The sequence below is a fragment of the Sabethes cyaneus genome, chromosome 1 (genome assembly GCF_943734655.1).
Source record: "Sabethes cyaneus chromosome 1, idSabCyanKW18_F2, whole genome shotgun sequence".
Taxonomy (NCBI): domain Eukaryota; kingdom Metazoa; phylum Arthropoda; class Insecta; order Diptera; family Culicidae; genus Sabethes; species Sabethes cyaneus.
In genome coordinates, this window is record NC_071353.1 from 151499561 (window position 1) to 151527201 (window position 27641).

Genomic DNA, 27641 nt, shown 5'->3' on the forward strand with positions numbered 1-27641 from the left:
CATCATAAAGGCAAGGCGCCGCGAGCAGACGCCGCCGCGTCGGTCGGTGGCGTCTCGTCGAACGCACCAGGGCGTGACGCCCGAGAAGAAGTTCTACACTCTACACTGCAGTGATATGCATAATTTAACTTATTATCATTGCAGTTGGTTAGTTGGTTCTTGGTTCGTGTGTGAATTTTCCGCCAAGCCCCGGCGAGATGAACCGGACCTGTCTGTCTAGCGCTCGATCAGGCGTGAAATTTGAATGTCTAGCCGTGCTAATGAACTGTGAAATGTCTGTTGTTTTCAAAGGATACGAAGTTGGTGCTGCAACTTCCTAGGTACCGTGTTTTGACTGCATCCTTCCGCTCTGGGTTTTTGCAAAGCACCTACACTAATAATTTATCACTTTTAATTCATAAAACTGATGGAAAAAATCACAGATGAAAAAAAACTGAACCTTAACAACCACAATATTTGTTGTTTTGCCTGTTTGTTTGTCAGCGGCTTACTACGACTAGATTAGACACCGAGTAGGCTGGTAACAAAGCTTGAAATTGTATTTGTCAAACCAAAATCCAACCAATCAAGTTCGATTCGATACGTCAAATTTTGTTCTGCGCTTTCATAAAACCCCGGAACGGGGAAAAACTTAACCTCTATTACCATCGGGCATTCTTTCAAGACGAAGTACGAAAAATCTTCTACGTCTGTCATAGATTTTTTTAAATTTTTCCCAAAAATACATCAAGCAGATCTAGTAGTAGAAAACAAAATTCATATTAGATAAAAAAAACAACGAGACTCTGTGGACGAAACTTGTGATGTGTGTTACTGGTAGCGCGTAGCGTAGGACGGAACAACACGCACGCCCCTCGCACACGAACGCGGTAGAGAGCGCGAAAAAGTGCCCACAATAAAGTGCCCTCTACACCCTCTAGGCTTCGAACAGTTCCATCACATCCAGACTGCTGGAGCGGTAGTTCAGCAGCGGTAGATAGCGCACCAGCTGGTTGTAGCTGGTGGTCTTCCACTGGAGGTTAATTTCGATCATTTCGAGTGCCTGCTTTACACCCTGGGTAGCCTTCTCGAAGACGGTCTGCTTGGTGCCGATTAGGTCCTTCAGTTCCTGGAGTTCCTTCATCGTGGACATCTGCTCGGCCAGGGGTTTTAGGTAGCGAGATAAGCGGGATGTGTCCGGTGAGAGGCTGCAAGGAAAGTAATGTGGTTAGAGAATTTTAATTGACTAGAAAATGCGAAAGAATTGTTTAGTTGACGTGTTTTTAGAGTTATTTGGCAAAGTTCTTAGGTTTGTGCATAAAGTTCCGACACAGTAATATATCTTGGACAATTGAATAGAATGTTAGAATGTTTTACAGTAGCGTACTCGAATTAAGTTTTCAATAAAGTGACTTTTGTTTGGCATTCTTCATAGTCCGATACTTCCTCTGAAATTTTTGATCGATTTAGAAAATTAGCCTAAGTTTACTATAATTACTGATGGCACAAGTCGAAATAACGTCTAGCCTAAATAGTTCATTAATAAAATTATCTAACCTCTAACTTGAAACGGCTAAGCACCAGTCCAAGCGTCCAAAGTCGCTAAAACGGAGACTTGAGATAGCACCCGTATCTCGTAAAAATTAAATGGATAAACCCCCGATACTAAATCTAACGATCCTGTGAGGCAAAGGACAAGCGCATCTGACGACCGACCAGCAGATTCCAGATTGGGTTCTTGGCAGGATCGCCATTGTGAGTTTTCAGGCACTGTAGGGTGTAGGGATATCTACTTTACTTGCACGTCTTACCGTACGAACAGCAGTATCCTTTATGCTGGAGCACTACAGAATGCATGCTCTGAAGGTCAGGGAGCAAATCTATTTAGTCCGATTTTCTCATTAGCATGCGGAGCAAACTGCCCCTAGTCTCTAGCGTGTGAAAAAAATATCAGTTCTGGTTGTAGCTGGGCACTTTCCGCGCAAGATGAGTTTTGATGAGCAAGATGAGAAGACAACAGTAACAGTAACAAAACGGAACATTTAGTCACTATGAAATGCAGATTTTTTCGTCTCTATGATTAAGATCTGGGACAGTACGCGACAAGTGGCTTCCCATTTATCTTCATTTTGATTTTGCGCTTCCCTTTCAAAACTTAATACGACAATGAAAAGTGTAAGGATGTTTTAATTTCAGCTGCAGCTTATAATAAGACGTCACGTTCTGTCCTAGATGATGAAAAACAGATCCAATCTCGTCGAATTGAAGCATCTTTGTGGAATACATGCTTTGCACTTCAATTTAATTTGTTTTATATCAACACACACACCGACCACTACGTGAATACTACGTAAAGACAATAAAAACGCGACAAAAATGTAACTAAAAAGGGCTAAACGAACGACGGAAACGTGACGAAGACATGATTAAAAGACAGTGGAAAGACGTCGAACGGCTGAAAAGATGACAAAGAGACAACATAGAGACGATTACCACAAGTAGAAAAAGAAAAACATGTTGGAAATAACTGAAAGGAAAGAAAAAAAATAGTAAGACAAAAGTAGAAAGACAGTTAACACAGAAAGGACGAGAAAGACAAGAAATGCAGAAAAGCCAGAAGAGACAAAGAGGACAGAAAAGATAAAAAGACAACACACAGAAACAGTGAAAGACGACAAATGAAAAACGAACGACGAAAAACAAAAACGATGAATGAAAACAGGAATACGAAAAACGTGAAACGAAAGCTGAAACCGGGGGATAAGGCAGACGTAAGGCCAATAAGGAAAGACGACAGACAAAAGCCAACAGAAACATGAAGACAAAAATGAATGACAAAAAGATGGCAAAATAAACGACGAAAAAAGTATAAAAATACAATAAACTTGATGCAAAAATGTGACGAAAAAAAAGTTGACGAAAAAACGATGGAGACCCAACGAAAAAACCGAGAAAAATTGAACACAAGCAAAATACAATGAAAAGACAGCGAAAATATGACGTCAAGACGATGAAACATCGACGAAAATTGGACAGCCTCCAAAACAGCGACGAAAAGATCAAAAAAGGCGACAACAATGATACGTTGAAAAAAAGGCAAAAAAAAACGAGAAAACACCAAGAAGGACGACAAAATAAGTTTGGGCGAACGGCTCACAAATCACTCTCACAGGAGAGAGTGTTCAAAGGACCAAAGGACAATTTGACGCCAAAACAACGAAAAAGCCAAAAAACCGACAAAAGTACAACGAAAAGACAGCACAGACAGAAAGACGCTGTAAAGGGTGCAATGAAATGTAACGAAAACACAGCAAAAATATTATGGAAAGACAATGAAATGGCAATAAAAGACGCCAAAATAGCGACAATAAATAAAGACAAGAAAAAAAAGTATCGTCCAAAGCTTGGTTACCTTAAAAAAGACAATCAACAACGATAAAGTAGGCCAAAAAACGCTTAACCCCAATATGTATAAATGAACGTGAGTATGTGTATGTTCCACCATAACTGCGGAACGGTTGGACCGATCTTTACCATACTTGGCATACGTGTTTCTTGACACAAAGAAACCGGCATTGGAGGTTTGACGACAAATAGAAATAGAGGTTTTTGGAGGAAAAATACATGCGTAAGTGGCTATGGAATAAAAGGGGACGATTTGTATATATGTTCCGCCATAACTCCGGAACGCCCTGAATCGTTCTCCATTCGTCCAAAAAAGTAAAAGGGTGACGTTTCTTGCGCATTCAGAATGATAAAAGATGTACAAGTGACTGAGAGACAGGAGTGGGAGGTCTAAGGGTGAGATCAAAATACAGAAAAAAGTTGTATTTTGCATTATTATAATTTCCGATACGAAAACATGTGTGCAAATGCAAATAGCTGGAAGATAATAAATAAGGCAGTGGCCTCCTACAAGAGGGGAGGATTAAATCTTCTAAAAACATATACAGAAGTGAATGTAATTCCGCAACGCTTGGATGATTCTTCATCAAACTTGGCATACATGTCACGCCACTGGCTCGAGGAACGAGTGACTAGTATAGTAGATCAAGCTTTGAAGGAAGCATGCATAAAATTTGATAAGCATATCGCGTAGGACTAAATAGCGATTATGGCAAAAAGAAATGCCTTCACTCAATCGAATCAACTGGGAGAGACTAAGAGTCAATAGATTGGACAGCCCTGCAACCGTCCTGTACTCGAATAGCGGGTTGCAAGTTATAACGCTGTCGAATAAAAATTAGAAGGTCTAGATCTAGATCAAACCCATCCGATAGTACACTGTTGCTACTCGCATAACAGTCCCATTTTCAATGGAGTCTATATGTATGTATATAAAAGTGAGCGTGAGTTTGTTTGTATGTTCCGCCATAACTCCAGAACGCCTTGACCGATCTCCACCAAACATGGCACACAGAGTCCTTGATATAAGGGAATCAGCCCTGGGGGATTGATAAGAAGGGAGGGGGGGGGGGTGTTCATAACAGGGGGGAGGTCATAACTCCGAAACGCCTGGACGCTTCTTCATCAAACTTGGCACATATGTTCCTTGACATAAAGGACTCAGAACTTAAGGGGTTGACAAACGGTGGGGGGGGGCTCATAACAGGGGAGGGGAGGGGGGTCAGGCCATAACTTCTAAATGCCTGGACGCTTCTTCATCAAACTTGGCACACCTGACATAAGGGAATCAGCACTGGGAGGTTGCCAAAAGAGGGGGCCCTAACAAGGGGCTAAGTAAAAGGGGATGCGTTTTTCTTGCATTTAAACCGATTGCAGTTGTGCAAATAACTTTGAGAAAAGAGGGGGTATAGAGGAATATATGGTAAAAAAGACCTTTGTTTAGTTTCCATTATAGTGATTCTCATAGAGCAAACCAATGCATAATTAGCTACGTGACAGAAGAGGGAGCTGACGGGGAAAGAATCGACAGGTAGGGGGACGAAGAACGTGAGTATGCATGTATGTTTCGCCATAGCTCCGGAACTTCTGGACTGTTCTTCATTAAACGTCGTTTGTCAAACGCATGTATTTTAGCATAAAAGTATCCGCGCAGGGGGGTTAACAAAAGAGGGAGATGGTCTCTTACAAGGGGAAAGAAAGGTTCAAATGGGTAAAGGGACGCGTTTCTCTTGCAGTTTGAATGATAGCAGTTGTACAAGTTGCTGGATTTCTGAGGGGGGAAAGGGGGGATAGGGTGGCCATTAACAAAGGGAAGGTTTAAAAATGTTTTTTTTTGTCAATTTACAGGGTTTACCGGGAAGAAGTCAAATTTACAAGCGGCTGGGGGACCAAATTAGGGAAACTGACAAAGAGAGTAGACACATTAAAATGAAAAGAGGGTTTTTTTTGCATTATAAGAATTTTCATTACAATAACAGATGTACAACTGAGAGGTAAAGGGGCCCCGAGTAAGATCGGGTAATCAGCTAGTTTACTATATAAATGGCAAAGTTATACGAGCAACGCGGCAGTACATGTCCAAACGGAATAACAATCGAAATTGGTACGCGGATGATTGCTACTAGTGGGAAATCTGTTGTTCTAGATTAAGGATCAGCAATGGCTTTTTTGCTTGAAGTACACTTCAAAGTTTACCAGAGGACGAATCTCAAAATTAACCTCAAACTGAAATGGACTTTAAAATGGACCCCAAGACGGTCCTTGAAATGAATGTAAAAATGAAACTTTTAAATATGTCTTCGGCTGGGCCTCTTAATACGCCAGAAAGTAGATCCCAAAGCAAATTTCCGAAAAAACAGCACCACGGTCTCAAAGTTTCGCCACATCAATGAGCTCAGAAAAAGGGCTTTCAACTTTTGCCGAATCGGTAAGCTTAGAGTGAAGTAAATAAATGATCAGGTGAGCAGGAATCAAAAACTGGCCTTCAATGCAAACGGGAATATCTTGATAAAGAAAACTATATTTCGGGATGTTCGTAGTCGGTGCGGTTAGCTGCGGGTCAGCTGTGTTTATGTTTGCAAGCTCTGCTGTTTGACATGTACTACCAATACTTATGCAACATTCAAATAAACGTTTAGGTTTTTAACGAACACATGAGATGTACAGCGCAGTGTTTGTCGCACTAACACAATAACGTTAGCCACTTTCGGTTTCTCCTTAAATAGACCCAGAATCGAATGGGATTATAGTGGAGCTAAAAAAGGCCCCAGAATAAACCTTCCTATGATCCTATGAACCTTCAAATGAACCGTTTAATTGACATTAGGTTGGAACTTAAAATGGATCTAAGATGGAACTAAAAATGATCCAAAATGGAGGTAAAATGGACCTAAAATTGACCTTGAAACAAACTTTTACGGGAACTTTTCAATGGAACGTAAAAGCGACCTGAAATTGACCTTTATATGAACATTTCAATCGACCTTTAAACAGACTTTGAACTGAAACCTAAAACGGGCCTTAAATAGAACTGAGTATAGCATCAAAATAGACCTAAAACGTAAAGGTAGACGAACGTAAAAGTAACATGAAATGGACCTTACAATGGGCCTTAAAACGAGCCTTAAAAATTAACGTCAAAGTGAACCAAAAAAGGACCTAAAAATACGCGCAAAATAGACGCAGAATGGTCTTGACAATGGACATAAAAATAGACCCCGCATAAACCTATATATGATCCTTTAAATGGATCTTGAAATAGACCTTAAAGTGGTACTGGAGACTGGACCTAAAATGCAGTTAATAGCAGACCCAATAATAAACTTTTAATAAGGCCTTTAAATGACCTGTGGAATTAAATTTAAAATCGCTATAAAAATATACCATCAAACGGGGTAACTTGCAACAGTTCTCAACTATGAGTGCAAGTGAAAACTTATCTGTAGTACATTTGAGGACATTTAATTAATACAAAGTTATTAGGTCTAGCATAGACCAATTTCACATATTGAGAAAAAATTTGCGATCAATATTGACTGTTGTAGAATTTTTTAACTAATTTGTTACTGGTAACCCCTTAAATGGGGTAACTTGCAACAAGCAATATTTTTTGGAAATTGAACGAATTTAAAGATTTGTATGAGTTTCTTTTGACTTGAATATGCAAATGATAATCCGACTTGCGAATTTTAATGCTTTTGCTATGAATATACGCATAAATGTCCCATGTTACGTTGGTGAAAAAAAGTTATGAGTCCAGAGAAAAATTGGCATATGTCTGACTTACTGAAAGTATCTTACACTCTTCAGGTGTGCTTTAGTATTGTTTGATGCAAAATTAAATGCTAACTTACCTCTTGAAGCTAACGGAACACAGCTTTTTATATCTATCAGCTGTTGCAAGTTACCCCGTTTAAGTACTTGTTTTACGAATAAACAAAACCAGTCATCATAAATCGATTGTTTTGTTTCCTTATTGTTCATTTTACTATAAAAAATGTATGTTAGGCCTCTTTTATTTGAAGTGCCTGTGTGCGACACAAACGTTTTACTGACGAAAAATTGACGATGAATTTGACACCATCTTGTGGATTTTTTTAAAAAACACCAAAACAGCAGAAAATCAACATAACAGTATCTATTACTTCTTTGTACTGTTAACAACAATATTCAGTGACTGATATAGATTAAAAATTGCAGATTAAAAAGTACAGTAAATTGGATCGATATAGTGTTGTTGCATGTTACCCCGCTGTTGCAAGTTACCCCGTTTGACGGTACCTAAAAAATCCCAAAAGTGGTTCTGAAAATAGACCTAAAATAATCTAATAGGAAACTAAAAATTGACCTCAAAGTAGACCTTTAAATAAACCTTTCAACGTTATTTAAAGTGGACCTAAAGATGAACCTAAATGGTTTAAATCGGAGCTAAAATGAACTTCAAATAGACATAAGGTTTATTACCTTTGAGTGGAACGTAAGATGGACTCAAAATGGAATTTAAAATGGATCTCAATCAGAAAGAAAAGTGAACAGACCTCAAATAGTCCTGTAAGTGGACCTGAAAATGAATCTAAAACTTTAAAGATCAAAAATAAAATATGAACCAATCAATAGACCTTTGAATAGATCCTTTTGGAATGGAACTTAACTGGATCTCAAATGGAACTGATCCATAATAGGCCATAGCTGTTAACATAAAATGGACCCTAATAAACCTAAAATGGGCCTCAAAATAAACCTTTATACTGACCATTAAATGGAATTCAAAATGGATGTTAAGGCGAACCTAAAAAGGACCTAAAAATATACCCAAAACGGACCTAGAATGGCCCTCCTCAAAGTAGACTTTTTAATAACCCTTTCAATGGAACTCTAATTGGACCTAAAGATGGACCTAAATGGTTCAAATCGGAGCTTAAAATGGAACTTAAAAAGGACCTAAAATAGAACCAAAATAGACCATGGATGAACCTAAAATTGGCGTAAGATGGATCCTAATAAACCTAGAATGGGCTTGAAAATTGACCTCAAAATGAACCTGAATTGAGCTAACCATTACATGGAATTTAAAATGGACGTCAAAATGAACCTAAAGGGGATCTAAAGTATACCAAAAAAATACCCAGAATGGCCCGGACAATGGACGTAAAAACCCAAAAAAAAACCTTTCGCCGAAATGGAACTTTCAATATAGTCCTTGAAGTGGACCTAAAAATATACCAAAAATTAATCTAAAACGGAATTGAAAATAAATCTCAAAGGTGACCATTAAATGAGCCTTTCAATGGATCTAAAAATAAACCTAAAAAGGGACCTGAAAGTGGACCTAAAATAGACCCAGAAGGGGATTAAAGTGGATTGAAAAAATAGACCCCAGCATAAACGCTCATATGAACCTTCAAATAGACCTTAGAATGGAGCTTAAAACGAACCTAAGATGGTGCTAAAAATGATCCAAAATCAAGCTAAATTGATCCTTAAATTTAGGAAAATGTCGTCGTGGATGGGCCGCCTTTTTGACATTCGCCCATAACTTCCGTTTCAAAAAGAATTTTTAAAATCTAAATATATCGTTGGAAAGGTCTAAGAATAAGCTTTATTTATGGAAAATCTTAAACTGATTGCTTTAAAAATAATAAAGTTATAGACATTTACGTGAAGACAAAAAATGTTGTCATACTCGGGCCACGTTGTACAGGTTGGGCCACCGCTCTTAATCTAAGAAATACGTATTAAAATTCTATGTAGAGACATCAAAAGAAAGAATTTCGTGAGCAACGGCCCTTATAAGTATAAATATCCTACTTTTAATAACATCTTTGCGAAATTTTTGGTGATCTTGTAAAATCAATATTACTACAATCGCGTTTCCCGAAGTGTACTACTGCAATGAAAAATCAACAACAATATAGGTTTTTGTTATACTAATTTTGCTCTATTTCATCACATTTTCCGCGACTGACGTTCTCTAGCGAAAATTGCGCTTCTGTGCTTAAAATTATGGTGGCCCAACCATGACTACACAAGTGGTCTGACCTTTACAATAAGCGCTTTTGTGGCATTTACCCCTTTACCCCCTTACGTCCTAACTGGACGGGATTTTTCAATATCCTTCGAATAGAGCACAACACACTTAATAAAGTTTCAATATTTATCCCGATAATTGCATTTCATGAATCATTTCTTGAAGAAAAGTTAACTGCACCTGCAAAACTTTTTTTGTATTGATTCAATCAGTGAATTCAGTACGCGTGTTTTGAATACACGATTGAAACTCACAATATTGTGAAAAGTTAGCTGTCACAGTAAGAAGTTTTACATTGCTTGTATATACGTATCACGAGTTACTAAAACTGAAAAAATCGTGGTGGCCCGACCATAACAGTGGCCCGACGATAACGGCATTACCCTACATAAAATGGTCCTCAAAATAAACCTTTCAATGGAACTTAGAATGGTCCTTAAAATAAAGCGTAGATGATCGTCTTTCTAGGGGGTTTTAACCGTTGAACGGTCATTCGTCCGAAACACCACCGTCTTTAAAGTCTGACGAACATCCGACTAAAATCGTCCCCAATTCCGACTCAAATTGCCACCGACTTTAAAGTCCGATCCCAAATCAGCCACAAATACGACTTGAAAAACCGAATCAAATCGGCCATTCTGATTCTGATCTGATTCAGATCGGACTATATTGTCCCCAAATCTTGTTGAAATCGACACCGATTTTTATCCGAAATTTGATGCAAATTGGTTCCAAAATCAGTTTGAAAACGACGTAAAGGTAGATTAAAGTGGACCAAAAATCGACTCAAATCGGTTCCAATTTAAATCGAATTCAAATGGGCTTCAAATGAATCTAAATTCAAGTAAAATCGCTCTCGACTTTAAAGTCGGATTAAAGTCCGATTGAAATCAAGCTCTAATCGGTCAAGTCGTCTCCAAAGCGGACTCAAATCGGCCCCAAATCTGAGTAAAATCGGGTCTTAATCCGACTTGAATCGGTCCCAAATCCGACTGAAATCGACACTGATTTTAAAGTCGGATTAAAGTCCGAACCAAATCGACCCAAAATCCGACTCGAGAATTGACTCCAAACCCGACTGAAAGCGGACTCAAGTCGGCCACAAACCAAACCGTAATCGCCACCAACGTTCAAGTCGGGTGATTGTGCGATCAAAATCGGTCTTGAATCCGACTCGAATTGGTACCGACTTCAACATCGGAATAAGTCCGGAATCCGAATCGAAGCTTAGACTCAAATCAAGTTCAAACAAATCTTATGCATCATACTGACCAGCCATCCGTCCAAAGTTGAATTTCAAATTCAATTTTCAAATGAAGTTGATAATTTTGTTCGAAGATATTGTCAGATGGTTTTTGATCATAAAGGGAAAAAGTGAAGACAGCAAGAAAATGGTTTTTTCGCTGATGTTCAATGATAGGAAACCAGCGAGTTTTGATGTCGAATGCAGAAAATAACTTCGTAACTAGTTATTGAATATTTGATGAATGTCCAGAATTGTCTAGAAACTTAATACCAACCTTCTGGTAAAGTTTGTTATTCGAACACAAAGTAGGTTACCCCTGATTACACTTTATTGCAAAAGTTCCGACACCCGTTAAAGATAATAATATAAGAAAAGATTATCGAAAACCTCCACCAACGAACCCATATGTGTGTCACTTACTAGCTGTGAATCTGCTCCACATTATCCAGGAAGAAGCTCTTCGCCAGATGATAGCCGACATCGCCCTTGACGACACCGCCAAACAGAATCGTGGTATCCTGCTTGCGCACACCGGACGTTCCGTTTAGTGACCACAGCAGGAACCGCTCGACCAGCCAAACCTCGCGTGTACACGCCAACGACCCTATGATCATGACCTTTTCCGAACCGACGTTACTGCCGAGGTAGCGCTTCCACAGGAAGTTCCATTCGGCTTCCTTGCCGCTGCGAATCGCATTGCAGTAGACGACCGAGCGCAGATCCAACGGGACGGGATTGCTCGAGTCCGGATCTTCTACGGCCATCCAGCTGGCGAACAGAGCAACCGATCGCTCGACACAATCGCCGACATCGAACTTACAGGCCCAGGCAGCAATCTGCACCAGCTGCTTGGTGGCGTCCAACCGATCGCTGACCTTACGGTTCTCGCTGAAGATCTCCAATCGCTCGTACACGGGTTCAATGATGAACTGAATGTAGCTGCGGAACACTCCGTAGATCGGGGTACGCTTCAGCAGTCGATTGATGGTGTTCAAATTGCTCAACGCCGCCTTCCACGGGATGTATTCCGTCTCCTGCCGCAGGTAGTTGATCATGGCAAACGCAATTCCGTACTCCTGCTGTCCGGTCCACGCCAGATCCATAGCATCATCGATCAGCTGAGCCCGGTTGGTCAAACTGATAGTCGAAAACTTTTCACTGTTCAGTTGATTCACTATCAACCGATAGTTTGCCCGGTCGTACTTGACTTTGTACAGTCCAGCCAGCTGGACGTTGAACAGAACCCACTCGCTTTTGCCGGGCATATTGTCTACGATTTTAAGCGGTCCCTTGCGGAGTTCATTCGCTCCACACATCATCCAATCCTTAGCGCGTGTATTTTCGAAGTCTAGGTTTTCCGAGTTTGCCCACGTCAGTGGAATCCACCAGCAGTAGTCGGTGAAGTTTTGCTGCTGCTCTCGGTCGGACAGGAACCGGACCTGCGTGATGTCCGCCGTTTTCGCATCGTAATCGCGAGTAACCGTTACAACCGGGTAACCGGTTTGCAACGTCCACGAATCCATAACGGTTTTTACGTCCACATCCTTCGGTAGAACGTTATTCTCGCGAGCCTCCTCCGTTAGGGCCGCCCATAGGTCGTTCTGCTCGGCATTTGCATACTTGTGACGCTTCAGGTAGCGCCGCACACCGTCGCGGAAGGTTTCCTCACCCAGAAACAGGTGCATCATACGAATCACGGTGGATCCCTTGTCGTAGGAAATCGTATCGAAAATCTGCGAAATCTGATTCGGGTGACCGATTTCGACCGAAACCGGATGGCTGCTCGTTAGGGCGTCAAACTTAAAGATGCCCAGGGTGTTATCGACCGAATCCTCCTCCAGCGAGTGCCACTCCGGGTGCAGATATTCAACGCCCAAGCTGGCCACGTATGTGGCAAAGCCTTCGTTCAGCCAAAGATCCGTCCACCACTTCATTGTGACCAAATTCCCGAACCACTGGTGAGCCAGTTCATGTGCGATCACCGACGCCACCCGATGTTTATTGCTGGTGGTCGATATGTTGGGATGATAGAGAAGAGCCGTTTCTCGGTACGTGATCAAGCCCCAATTTTCCATGGCTCCAGCGGAAAAGTCCGGTATAGCGATCATATCAATCTTAGGTAGAGGGAACTTTTCCGCAAAATATTCCTCGTAGAAGCGGGTCACCCGAGGACCGACCTCGCGGGCGTAGTCCACCTGATCGATGGCGTCGCGTCGGGCCCAAATCTTGAACACGACGTCACCCTCCAGCTTGGCAGCCGATTCGCGGTACTCAAAGTCGTTGATCGAATAGGCCACCAGGTAGGTCGACATCGGAACCGTGGTGGCGAAGTAGTCCAGCACCCAATCGGCATTGTTTGCCACGGCTTCCGTTCGATTGATCGGCATATTGCTGAGGGCGATGTACTTCTTGTGGTGTCCCAGCGAAACGTCGAAGGTGGCCTTCATTTCCGGCTCGTCGAAGCACGGGAAAGCCTGCCGGGCGTGCGTCGGTTCGAATTGAGTCACCGAAAGCCAGCTAGAAGATAAGAAAAGTACATCAAATGAACGTTTTTAGTTTGAGTCGAACGACAGCAAAACTTACACTTTTTGTTGGGTTTGTTTGTCCACATAACTGCTTCGGTAGTATCCGAGCAGACCGGTTCCCAGATAGCCACCGAATGGAATGCTGATTTCATACCGATAACCTTTTTTCATGAACTCCCCGGTATGAAAAACGACGTAGTCGTTGTCGGTGATGAATTGGGTACGTTTGATTTCCACGCTCTTGGATCCACCATCCGACAGTTCCGTTAGCTTGACATCCCCTTCCGTGATCGTTAGGTTCTTCGAGTGCAGCGTTACATTCGTTGCATCCTCATCACAGATCATCTACCAATTCGAATAAAATTAGAATAACGGAACCCTATTTTATTATGATAATTATTATTTTCAACCCACCCGTATAAGTACACGACCATCGTAAACGAAGCCTCGCTCATCACCGAGATGGGTCAGCACCTGCAGGTCGTAATGTTCGGGACGGAAAGCCTTCGGCAACCGGTAACTGGTGTAGGTGGAGGTCTCACTGACGGAGACACTTGCACCGGCAGCTAGTGTAATAAACACCGCTCCCACCAAGATGACGACACTCGTCCGGGACGCCATCTGAAAATGAAAAAATAATAATAAAATAATTACACACTGTAACGTTCGCTTGTCTGTGGCAGTAATCAATCGGACCGTGGGGAGCCGTTCATTACGACGACGTTATGCATAACTGTAGGCGGCGCGCCGACCGTAAAGCTTTTACACGTTTTACACATATTGGAAAGCACACGGGCCAATTACCGGGCTATTAACTAGCGTGCAGCAGAATTTTATTGTACCTGTAGGAACGCGAGCGACGGGACTCGCGTGACATTTTAATTAATCGGAAAACGAGCACGACTGACCAGTCAGTGCAGTGCAATAAATGGAAACCGAAGCCGCCTGCCGGTAGGTAACATGCGACGACGACGACGACGACGACGACGCCCCAAAGGGCAGATCAGACCAGACAATGTGGGATTCGGCGAAAGTGCTCGCAACACACCTGGCACCTGTGGCTTGATTAGAAGAGAAATTTCTTGGAAACGGAATTCGTCGTACCAGCCCTAAGTATAATTGAAGGTGCAAAATTGATGTACAATTCAACAATCCAACGGTCATTTACTTTATGATTGTTTGTTTTCCTTTGAAACTTGCATGATTGAATAAAAGCTTCTAATGAAAATTATCTCACAGAAATATTAAAAGCGTATTTTTAATTTTATTCGACCAGGCTGCAAAGAAGCAAATCTTATTGTTCCGCAACTATTATTTTTTCATGACTTCATCGGTCTGATGTTAAGGAAAAATGTTTCCAATAAGGTTCGAAAAGAAAAGGATCGGTATTTTTGCGAATTACATTGACAAATATCGAACTTTTGCAATGGGATTTTTTTTATGGCGAATTACGATGTAATCATTCATTGGCGTGCTTAGGCACGTAATCCAGCTTCTGTTTAGAGTTCAATATCATACTGCACCGTCTCACCAGCCGAAAGCTACACAGGCTTGGTTTGAGGACAATTTTCCGGATTTTATTGCTTCGCAAGACTAGCTTGCCTCTTCGCCTAATTTGAACAAGCTGGGCAAACTAGGCAAACCACCAAAGGATAGATGGTGGATACTTTCAAGCAATGCTTAGCGAAGATTTGGGGTGAAATGCTTCAGGATATCGTGCGTGCAAGCTGTAACGCTTTGCAACAACGATTGAAACTTGTAGGTACTTTAACTTTACACGAAATACACTCAAAATTAAACTTTATGCAAGCGTCTAATTTTTGTGACCTTTTTACTTTTCTGACAGTTATTACTACTCTGTGCATAATGATGTGGTTTTTTAATTAAATCTCAGTTCTCTGTTTATAGGGAGAATCTCTTTATCGCGCAATTCAGCGACCAAAGAGAAAACAAATTGGAATACTTATCATTCTAAACTTTTGAACGAATATTTCATTTTGGTTTTTTATTGGCAGTTTGAAATAGCCTCGTCAAAATTTACCACCTATTTGGAATTCGAATGTTCGATTCTCGGCTCCATCGTATGTTCGATTCTCGGCTAGGCGGTGCTGCTAGATAGAGTTAGGATAGGATTGTTGCACTAGCCCCGTAACTGTCCTATACTCTAATAGTCGACTGCACACTGCGGACTTAGCAATTGGATAAAAAATGCGTAATTTTTCAAGGGTGGTGTCTTCGGAGAAGTTTAATAATAAAATATAACGCATCTTTCTGCACTATTAGGGTGACCGTGAATTCACGGTTTTAATTTCGTAAACGAAAGTTGCTTGGCTGTTATTCGCGATAACCCGCAGGCGTGCTTCCAACAAGAAGTTTTCCTTACTATCGAAAAGAAGACGCTAGAAATGATCGCAGGTAGTGTGAGGATTAACTGTTCAACGGAGCAATTATGTGAAGCTATCAAAACATGGCCAAAAGATCTCATCGTTGAGGTCTGAAGACGCATTCCAGTTAACGCAAATCGTTTTGGACGTGCAGCACCGAGCGCATGATTGTTTGAAATTTCACAATTTTTACCAATGGAAATTTGTTGCAAATATTTCTTCATGGCAGAGAATTCACACGCGTAACACAAATCCAGTTGGTGTGTATGGATTAGCTATCTTTATTAAATCACAATCAAAACCGGCACCCGATGCGAAGCTGAACTTAAAATTGGTAGTCAAATATTACAACAGTTCTGGCGAATTAAAACAATACTCAGATGAGAAAGTCGTTCCTTTTACGATGGAACTGCGAGTCGAGGAGCTGTTTTTCGAAAAATTTATCATAGATGATGTTCATTACTGCGACATAAAAGTAACCATTGTGAAGCTTTTCGATTTGCCCGATATGTTCTCTTTCACTTCCTTTGCATCAATCGATAGTATACTGGATATAGCAGACTATTCTAACGGTAATGGTAATTGTGTAGCTTACTTCTTGTACAAATATGTGAAATGATGATAATAAAAACTAGCTTGTTTGATAAAAAAAACTTTTTATTTGGTGCAACAAGAGTGTTCTGCAACTTAATATTCAGAAATGTAGATCAATTGCCTTTAATAGACGTAACCGGCAATTGCGTAACCGAAATATATTTAGTACAAGTATTTGCCATACAAATTATGCTAAATTCGAGCCTTTAAATTATATGTTACTGCCTACAACCAACATTGCGAAAATATTGGCTTTACTATGCCTAAATCAAAATTAAAACAAAACTTTAATTCTATGCGTTAAATGTAAAAAAATGTAAGCAATATTAACCCTTTATTTGTACACTGGGGTCAGTTTGACCCCAGACCACTTTGAGAAGCTGTAACTTTTTTATTTTTCAATGAATTAATCTACTTTTTTCACGGCTAGGTGTGTCTACTAGAGACCTTCTATTATAATAGTTATTTATTCGGAAAATTTCGAAATCGTACGTTTTGCGACAATTCCAACTGAAAAACTTACGTTGTCTGTACATTAGGGGGTCAATTGGACCCCAAAATTCGAACTGCTTTATCTCAACGAAAACTGCACTGATTTTCGAATTTTTATATGTTTTCAGAAAGATAATTTGATGAACTAAATGATAGAATTATAAATGGCGACTTGGCGGGGGGACCTTTTCCAAGGAGGAGTTTTAGTAAAAATAAGTCAGAAAAAATGCATTTTTTTGGATTCGTGACGTTTATATTACGAAACCCTTACCACCTAGAATGATGCTTCCTTCTACAAAAATATACGCGAACATGACATCTTCAAAATTACTTTTGGCGTTTTACAGGATTTGCTCGCTAGGTGGCGTTAATGCGAGAATAATCAACTTTTTTTGTCTTAAATTTTTGAATTTTCTTCGTGTAAATTGTTCTTGATCGCGGAAAAATTGGACACATAAACAAGATCTACAATAAACATGGACTTGTGACAGATAAAACCTATGGCTAATAGTGTGGTTCAGAATTTGATCGCTAGATGGCATTGGTGCCCCATTTATTTTTAAATATTTTTCTCGCAGCTTAGAATACAGACTAGATGTAAGGTTTATTATCTACGGCTTAACTTGTTTAACTGCGACCAATATTTATAAAATGCTTTACGTACACCACCTGGTGGATGAATTCTGATCCGCTCATCAAAGTTTTATCTACCGCCAGACTATGTTCACCTCATATTTTGTCTATCTAATCAACTTTAGCGAGAACAAGAACAATTTACACGAGTAGAACCTAAAAATTTGAGACCAAAAAAGATCAATTTTTTTCAGTTAACCCTCCGTTACTCGCGCTGTTGTATTTTGTACAACGCTTGTGAACTGTTAACTTTATCTCGGTATATCTCTGAATTTCAGTAATAAAGAAAATTGCTGTTTTCAGCAAAGTGATCCGCAGATCTCTCAAATCTTTCAAACGGTGGAAAACGTTTCATAAGTTTTTCACCAAGTGGCCTTAGTATTCGAGTGAATTCTGTTAGGTTTTAGCATGTCTATAAATCGAAGTTGGCGCGAGTAACGAAAGGTTAAACGCCACCTAGCGAGCAAATCCTGTAAAATGTCACAAGTAACTTTGAAGATCTTGTGTTCGCGTATATTTTTGTAGAAGAAAGCATTATTCTAGGTGGGAAGGATTTCGTTATATAAAGTCACAAATCTGAAAAAAGGCGATTTTTTCGACTTATCTTTACTAAAACCCCTCTTTGTAAAAGGTCCTCCCGCTTATCATTTAGTCCACTAAATTGAAAATTCTGAAATCCGTCAAGTTTTCGCTGAGATATAGTAGTTTGAATTTTGGGGTCAAATTGACCCCAATGTATAGACAACGTAAGTATTTTTTTGGACAGACCGAAGGTTAAGTAACTAGCTGATTGCCAAATCTTATCCGGGACCCCCTTGTCTGTCAGCCACTTGTACATCTGTTATTGCAACGAAAATTCTCATAATGCAACTAACAAAACCCTTTTTCTTCATGTGAATGTGTCTCCCGTTTGTCCGTTCCCCTCTCCTGGTGTCCCCCAGCCATTTAAAAATCTGTCTTCTTTTCGGTAATCTCTAGAAACTGACACAATACTTTTTTACATTTTTGAACTTTCCCCTTGTCAATGGCCACCCTCTTCCCCCCTTTCAGAGATCCTCGCTTAATGTCCAGCCACTTGTATAACTGCTAGGGTGATTTATGTATTTTGGAAAGGCTAAGGAATCATTTCGATAGATAAGAAAATATCTCTTTGAAATAAACATAAAAATGAAATGTTTGACAGTAGGTACATAGACTGCAACCCTCTTTGTCCAATGAGGGTATACCGATAAGACACAAATACAGATCGATTTCCAAAAAAAAATGATTTTTTGAACCTCTGCATTCCATTATTTTAAACATTCTAGATACATTTTGGATATTGTTCAAAATATATTTCGGACATCATACATGGCCATACATATATTATGAACATCTGATAAAATGCCCGAAATGAAAATGTGTTATACTTTCAAATAAGAAGGATTCGACACCTATCATTACTATTTGAACTATTCGACTTATTGAATACAGTAATGACTTAATCTTATCGCTCCCGCCACCATTCAAAACCGACATTTTTTTGTCGTTAATTTAATTTTTAAAGAAATGCCGTTGTCGGGACAATTGTTCAAGTGACTTAGGCCTTCCGGGTGGTATGGAAAACAGTGCTGTGTTATCTTACCATGCGGCGCTCGGGTATTATGAAAGCTTCTTGTAAACACTATATTTCGGGATGATAGCCATCTAGCATCTGGGATCATAGCCTCCCAGTTGGCCTCGAGGTATGATGCTGGCCTAATAAGCCAGTCGTCGTATGCTCGAATCTCGGCTGGGAGAGGCTGTTAGAGTCAATAGGATCGTAGCAACTGGCCCTGCAATTGTCCTGTACTCTAACAGCTGGCTGCGAAGTCTGTCGTATAAAAACAAGAGGTTAAGTTTCGATAACGGAATGTAGCACCTAGGCTTTGCTTTGCTTTGCTAGGCATCTAGCATATTGCTATACGCGCGAATACTGAATGAGGCACTGCCTTCTTCCGAGAAGTTAGGTGCTTCAAACCTCGAAGACGGTTGGGGCAGAATACGCTCGGCCATCGGAAAGGCACTAGGCATTGAGCCTCGGAGTACACAAAATGATTGGTTTGATGGGGAACGTCAACAAGCGGTGGAGGGGAAAAACTGCTTGGAAAAATTATCTAAGTACTGCCACTAGAGAGAACCTGGCCAAATACCAACGAGCTAGGAACCAGCTGACAACGATCCTGAGGAGGAAAAAACGCCAAAAGGAGGACAGAGATCGTGAAGAATTAGAACAACTACAGGGTGTCGATTATTCAGCGAAAATAAAATTCCCTGACTTTTCCAGGTTTTTACAGGTATATTTCAAAAAAATCCAGACGCAAAATATCTCGTTAATTTCTCTTTTTAAAGTGTTCATTTGGCTTAATTGGTTGTTTACTCTTAAATTATTATTTTCTAATGAGTTCGTTTTTCCTTTTCATCTCTTTATGCGAAATTTCTATGTGCAAAATTAAAACTAATTCGAACTCAACTAACGCACATCGAAATTAAAGAATTGAGCTAAATAAAAATTGCAAGATGTTTTTTCGGAAATTTCGGACCCCCAAGCCCGATTTGTCTGACCAGCTATTTCGATTTGTTGTAAAAATTTACGCAAATAATTGTTCCTCAGGAATTTAAAAACTTTTGATGACAAATGACATAACGATGAATCGAGCAACGCAGCATCGTTGCATTATTTACTTTTATTCGACCTAGGTACTTGGAGTCTACTTTTGATATTCAGAAAAATTTCGGGTTGGCGATTCTATCGACTCTCTGCTCGCAGTCGAGTTTCAAAGATATGACTGATTTGTTAGACTGAATCAAAATGTTGAGGCTGAGATGGTCTTTCATTTGAATACGCATAAAGCGTAGGTTTTCACTAATGATCGATATGAGAATAAAAATTAAAGTCCGCGTTCTGACTCGTTCAGGTTGAATATCGTAGCAAATTTTTACAGACTGATCTTGGTTCAGTTTGATTAGTCCTCGTTCCAATTACAGACCGATCTCGGTCCGGAAGTCTGGAATTATCTAGAGGCAAAATTTGCTTGTTTTAAATGCTGGTTTTTTTTCTAAATATAAATGAATATTTGTTCTCCAAGCATCGAAGAGTGTTTTAACAATCTTGCTGAATTGGCCGCAGTGAAAACAGAAAAAGTATTCTTCCAACAAAGTATGCACTTTGCGTGTCAACATCCACCAGTCTGATATGAACTTTTTATGTCAATTTCTGTACAAAAGAAGCAAATTTCTATACACCACTGTTGATCTAAATATTCTTTCAAAATCGAGGAATCCAAAAATATTGATAATGATCAATTAGATTGTGAGCCCTTCCCTTTAAACCCAAAACTGATCAAATCGATCCAACCGTTGATTTGTACACAGCAGAATAGCAGAACGCAAGTGAAAATAACATGTCATATTCTATTTGATTTGGGAGCACGCAATGGCCTTAAATAATAAACTTTTCCGGTATATTTTCTTTGCATGCCAAAAATCCCTGATTTCAAATGAAGTTCCCTGACCTTCCCTGACTTTTCCAGGTGAAATGAATTTCCCTGACATTTCCAGGTTTTTCCTGATTTTCCAGGTAATCGACACCCTGAACTATTCCGAGCTAATGACACGCGAAAGTTTTATGAGAAGGTGAATCAAACTCGGAAGGGCTACACACCGAAATCTGACGTGTGTAGGGACGAGGGAGGAAATCTAATCACAAACGAGCGCGTGGTGGTCAACAGATGGAAGCAGTTCTTCGATGAACACCTCAATAGCGAAGTCAGTCGCAGAAGGACCTAGGAGCGCCCATGGAAGATAGTAATGTCCTAGCACCTGATCTTCAAGTAGTCAAACGAGAAATCGGGCTGCTGAAGACCAATAAAGCCGCTGGCAAGGACAGCCTACCGGCAGACCCAAGCAACAATGTGAGTTTTATTGTACTCTTATGCTGGTCTTCAAGACCAATTTTGATCTTAAATGCCATTATAAAAGTCTAATAAAACCCAAATTGTTACTTGGGGAGCTTTATAAACATGGCGGAGAAACGCTACCAAAGGCTGTACAGTGGGTTATTTCAAGGATTTGAGAGGAGGAAAAGCTACCGGAGGAATGGATGGAAGAGTGGTTTGCAACTATCGCGGTATTACGCTGGTAAACGCTGCCTACAAGGTACTCTCCCAGATCCTGTTACGCCGGTTGTCACCGTTTTACTATCCGACAGATCTTGCAGAAATGTCGGGAGTACAACGTGCCCACGCATCACATATTTATTGATTTCAAAGCAGCACACGATACAGTCGAACGAGACAAGCTATGGCAGATAATGCACGAACACGGTTTCCCGGACAAACTGACGCGACTGATCAGAGCTACATTGGATCGAGTGATGTGTTTCGTACGCATCTCTGGGACACTCTCGAGTCCCTTTGAGACGCGGCGAGGATTGAGGCAAGGTGACGGTTTATCCTGCGTGCTGTTCAACATCGCTCTTGAGGGGGTGATCCGACGAGCGGGCATCGAAACGAGAGGAACGATTTTTACCAAGGGTAGCCAACTTCCAGGCTTTGCAAATGACTTCGATATCACAGCCAGAAACTTTGCGACGGCGGAGGCAATCTACGCCAGACTGAAAGCGGAGTCTAGGAGAATCGGGCTAAAAATAATGCGTTGAAGCCCACATACACGAAAGGAAGAGGCTCAAAGGAAACAAACGCGCACCTCCCGCGCATCCAAGCGGGAAATCGAGCCTACTTTGCCCTTCGTAAAACGCTACGATCAGGAAGCATACGCCGCCGCACGAAGCTAAAAATGTACAAAACCATTATTAGACCGATAGTTCTTTATGGACTTGAAGCCGTGACGCTGCTTACGGAGGACATACGCGCCTTTGTCGTGTTTGAGCGGAAAGTGCTGCGGACGATTTTTGGCGGAGTACAAACTGAAAGCGGAGAGTGGCGGAGGCGTATGAATCACGAGTTACAGGCACTGCTTGGGGAGACTCCCATCGTACATCTAGCGAAAGTTAGCAGGCTACGGGGGGCCGTACACGCCGTAAGGTTGCCGGACGACAGTGCGACGAAAATAGTCCTCTTCAACAACCCCACCGGCACCAGGAACAGGGGGGCCCAACGTGCACGATGACTCGACCAGGTCGAAAGCGATTTGCGACTTCTAAGACGACTAGGAAATTGGCGACGAGTGGCCCAAGACCGAGTTGAATGGTGACGAGTGCTTGAAACAGCACGAGCCATCCCGGCTCTATTCTGAAGAAGAAGAAGCATGCGTCGAAACAAGAAGCATTTGATTTAATGTGCTAAAAATCTGATTTGGAATTCTAGGTAGGATAGATATATCTGTTGACTTTTAATTAATAAAACTAACAAGGTTCCGGTACAGGGTACGGTGTAGGGAATCCATCTTCAAGAAGACAATCAAACAGAAGCCTCAAACAACAAATAGTGGCGAGTAGTGGCAAATCCGGACTCGTAAGCTGCACGACTCACTAGGTACTGACGAAACGCGATAGATGTGTCTTGCTCGACGATGAAACTTAGTCGAAAACCGATTTCAAATAAAATCCTGATCCTAAAATGAATCAAGAACGACTGAAGCTGAAGTAGAAGAAAACCAAACCATTGAAGCTGACAAAAAGGTGCATCATCAGTTGTTTGGGATGTCAAAGTGTTTTTGTTGATGAATACTGTCCCAGAAAGTATGGACGCAGTCAGAAACTGGCGCCATGTTGCAATCTGCTTTATATTTAGTCTATTTTATTGCGGCTGCATACTGTTGTTTACTTTTATCTCTCAGCACGTGTGTACTGGTAAATATTTTTCAGTAGTGTTTTTTCTTCAAAATACGTAGGCTTTCAACAGAACAACTTCGGAAAATAGTGCACAAATGATGTGCAGAACCTCGAAAATGGAAGTTGTAAGTGAGAAAGCCGTGCGAACAGCTATCAGGAAGTTCAGTGAGGATAACTCGTTTGTGGGTAAACCGAAAACGGGTCGAAAAAAGATCCTGCCATAGCTTGCTTGGACAATCGAATAAAGAAGACGGTCGAGCAAAAAAAGGAGACTTCAGTACGGGATGTGTCCATAAAGCTTGACCCGTCGAAATCCTGCCTATAAGAACCCATAAGAAGCAGAAGCAGCCAAAAAGGGACCCCAAAATAAGAAGCATCCATCGGGCTCAGTGTTCGAAAGCTGTACGGTACGATGCTTGCTAGGAATTCGAAGTGCATACGACGAAACATACGTGCATTGCGACTACAAATGATTGCCAGGGTTGTAGTATTTTACGGAGCGAGAAGGGCAAGTCGAAAAATTTGGTAAAATTTGCCAAATAAGTCATAATAGCAGACCGCATGAAAATCGGTCAGCAACCTACCCTTTGGAACTAAACCCCTAACATGTTAGGCTTTGGCTCACTCTGCTCTGCAGTTGATCCCGGCGAGGAAAAAGCGAGTGGTGACATTTAAAATAAAACCATGCCCCAACGCGCGTTGATGGCGTAACCGGTAATAACCGGCCTCTGATTCCGGAAACCACGGTCCCCTGGCTCCCTTCAGGCACCACTCTTCACAGCACCACACGCTGATCATAACTCTGGCAATCGTTTGAAAAGCTGTGTCAGTGATGCAGATCTCCTTCGTCATATTATGCCACCGAGACCCGACCGATATTAATAACTTGCGCATAGGTGCAGTTACAATTATGACAGTTCATAGTTGCTGGTTTCGCAAGTCCGCTGCAGCACTGAGTGCTGTGCTGTTATTAGGGAGGGGGGTTCATTGCCCCCATTCTGCTAACTAGCTTATATCGTTTCAAATACTGAGTGAATGCGTGAGCAGATGATAGATTTTTTTTCGACAAATTTCCAGACAGAGTCGCATTGCAAATTATGATCGTTCCGATGGCCCTCGTTCGGCTGCTGGGTGCTGGTGCTGGTGATTCTCCGTAAAAGGCAATTGGCACCGCACCACCGGTGCGGCGGTGGTTAATGTTTCACAACAAAATAACCGATACGGTAAAAACTGCTCGTCATATCTGTGTTTTTTTTTGCGATTGACTACTTAGTAGCTGGCAGCGAACGCATCGCTTAACCGACGCGTTAGCCATGGTTAAGCAACCTTGACATCATTGCTGCTCCGATCAGCCTAATTCTAGATACAGAGAGAGAGGGACAGAAAGAACGTGCGATAATAGGTGCATCACCTGTTTTGTTGAAAACAGGTGATTTTTTTCGGTAAACAAGGTTTAGCACAATTTGCGGAGCAAATTGACCATTTCAACCTGTTTAAGTGATGAGTGAGTCTCTCCCCCTTTCCCACTAGAATTAAAATTTGTTTAACTGATTTGCACATCAGCAGCCGGCTAGTCTCCGCTGCTGGGTACCGATTAACAGCTTTTAATTTATTCGGTTCACCACCAGCCCATGCTGAGTTTGGAACTTTAAAAAGGTAAACAACACAGCTCGGTTCGAGGGGGGTTGAACTTCTCCGATCTGATCTCCGAATCATCTTGAACGGATGAAGAATTTGCACGCCGAAAAGGAGGTCAACGAATGATAAACGGTTTTACAAGTAGTGTTTGCAAATTAAGCTTCATGTCATGTCTTTTTTGGACCCAGACCAGAAAGGTGCAAATCATGTTAACAATCAGTGCCGTTACCGATTGAAGGGTATGATGGGGATTAGTAGTTGCTGTCAGGTTGAAGCAGCCGACTTAATCTACCCTTCTCTCCCCTAAATTGGTTGGTTGTAGAAAAAACATCAACGCACGGGGGGAATTTTTAAAATTAGCTTCTTCCAGCAAATCAATTGTCCAAGCGTGATATGAATACCTACTGAGACTGACCAGACCATCAGGTAACCCCGCCCGATTCGATAGGCGAATGACACAAAAAATGAACCGTGAAACAAGCGGAAGATTCGTAATTTACTTCAAGCAAACAATTTTCATTGTTTACAAAGCTTCGATTAGCCGTGACTCCCTCGGTTTGTTGCTTTTTTTCTTCTACTCCCTCCACACCGCACCGCATCTAGTAGGCCGGCTAATTGAATTCTGCGGTGGCGTCCGACGTCGTTAACGGTGGCCGTCGGCGGCGTGGCGGTGATGGTTTGTTTTGCCGGTCCGGTGTAACCGCGCGGATCAATTTCACACTGTTTGCCACAGTGAATCGGCGAATCATGTCGCGTTCAAGTCTTTGGCCTGTGGTGGGCCACAGCCCCGAGTGAACTTGACATTGTGCATACAAAGGAGGGGAAGCTTTTATTTTATAGCGTTCTGCGTTATGACTACTAAAAGGTTATAGTTTCATAGCCTGCTAAACGATTTGCGGCTGTCGGTGCTTCCTAAATGCATGTGACGAATGATTGCTGATTAGTGGAAAAGTAAAAATTTATTTTACTCAAGGTAATAGGAACATTAAACCGACAATAAAACTGTTAAAATTGACTCTCAAACTATTATATCTTAGTTATATTATATCTTAGTTATACAATAACAAAACCATAATGTTGGATCGAAAAACCTGACACTTTCCGGTGGCCCGGAGGGCCGAAATTCAGTTTGACTAATGGTCTGTTTATGTTTCCTAATTAATACCTGTTTTTTGATGAACGTAGAACCGATTTGTCCTCTGTTAATTAATTTGTAAGTCACTTAAAAGATAGATATGAGTGGAAATATAAAAACAGACATCACTTTATTATACCACCCATAAATTTGGCACTTTCACACCACGCAATTCATTTTGTACTGATTCTATTGTTGTCGCCTACATGTTTGAAACAGCAGCTGTTGCTGCTGTTTGCATTAGGTTTTTTTATACGGTACAACTTCTGTTAAACAGACACAACACCAAATTAATTTTGTAGAAAAAAATGTCTCTTACCAGCAACAGTTGTGAAAAAAAAACAACACTAGCTATTATCACACCACACCACAGCACACGCCTACTGCTGTGTGAAAGAAGTTGTCCGGGCGGGCGGACGGACAGAAATTCGGAAGCCTTTCTCCTTTCTTTCGCAAACCGGTCAACTGATTGTTAACGCTATTAACTGATCACTTTAGGTTTGATCCACAGAATTTATCCGAAACAAAGTGTGCAACCACAACACCACTACCACGGAACGATCTGTCTCGGTTCGGCTCGCGAACGAGACTGCTGCTATCGGATAAAACAGGTGAGAAATTTATAGTGTCGTCTGAGTTGCCTCCTGCCTGCCAGGCCTGACTCCTGCTTGCGACTGCTTTCTGTGTTATCTGTTTATCGCATCAGCAGCACTTGGCAGAGATGCCAGCGCAACGGCGCACGGCGGGCTGGCTTATATTGTCTTAAACTTCGAACGGAAGGTCCAGTTGGTTGCTTCATGAATCGCGATATTCGATATTGAATTTCATATTGACCGAATTCTGAATAAATTTTCAAAATCAAGTTTTCTGATTTTCTGTACCTTTTCTTGGAGTTCCATACTTTTTCCTCAATTTTGACGTATTACGAAAAAGTAGGGAGTCATTCAAAAAAAAAAATAAAGATTACGAACGAAAAGTTGTCAGGTTTTAACGACAAGGTCGTCAGAGTCCATTTATGGCAGTCAGCACGGCACCGAATATCACCTTTCCCTTCCCTTCTTCAGTGTACCAACATGCTCCCATAGATTCGGGAAACCATCATAAAAATTTAAAATTAGTTCTTCTAACCTGCTAGCTGTAATAAGATCTTGCAACTCGAAGCACTAAACATTGCATTCTATAAGTTCTATTACTTTTTCGGTCATTAATTACACTTAATATTGAGATTAGTGACCAATTAATATTCTTCACTATATTTTCACTTTTTCACCGTCGGTTTTTCATTAATTTTTTTTTTCAGCCGTTTCAATCGTCAAATCACTTGCGAAACTTAGCTTGAGACACAAAAAACTTTAATTTACCACCACAACTGTTATTTACAATCATTTTGCCCAAATTGTTCACTTGAATTGATCGGAAAAACTTCACTTCGTTTCGATTGCATTTCCGAATCCGCGACCGTCGTTGTTGTACGTTGCCAAGGGAACGGACGTTTATATGGAGTGATGCCAGCGTAAACATTTGAGCATGAAATTGAACAATTATTTTTGCTATTAAGTTAAAGGTCGTAGGGTGTCGATATTATATTTATAAAAGTCACTGATAACATTCACCGTAAACAACATTTTATGTGATAGAATTACTGAATTAAAATAAATCCAGTTCCAATTTAAATTCAATTTTAAGTCCGGTTTCAAGAAAAATTTCAAAATCAATTTTGAGCCCATTTTAAACTCCGATTTTATGTTTATTTGTATTTATTAATGTCCG

At 40.9% G+C, this 27641-nt stretch overlaps 1 protein-coding gene across 1 annotated transcript; it reads right to left on the minus strand.

The window, feature by feature from the left end:
• Window positions 1-718: 718 nt before the first annotated feature.
• On the minus strand, window positions 719-26363 carry LOC128740018 (aminopeptidase N-like). The gene is made up of 5 exons (XM_053835531.1): window positions 26191-26363; window positions 13598-13804; window positions 13242-13528; window positions 11079-13175; window positions 719-1187 (listed from the first exon to the last, which is right to left on the minus strand). Exons 2-5 carry the CDS (start codon window positions 13802-13804, stop codon window positions 917-919), a joined length of 2862 nt encoding a protein of 953 aa, XP_053691506.1. The 5' UTR covers window positions 26191-26363; the 3' UTR covers window positions 719-916.
• Window positions 26364-27641: the final 1278 nt, after the last annotated feature.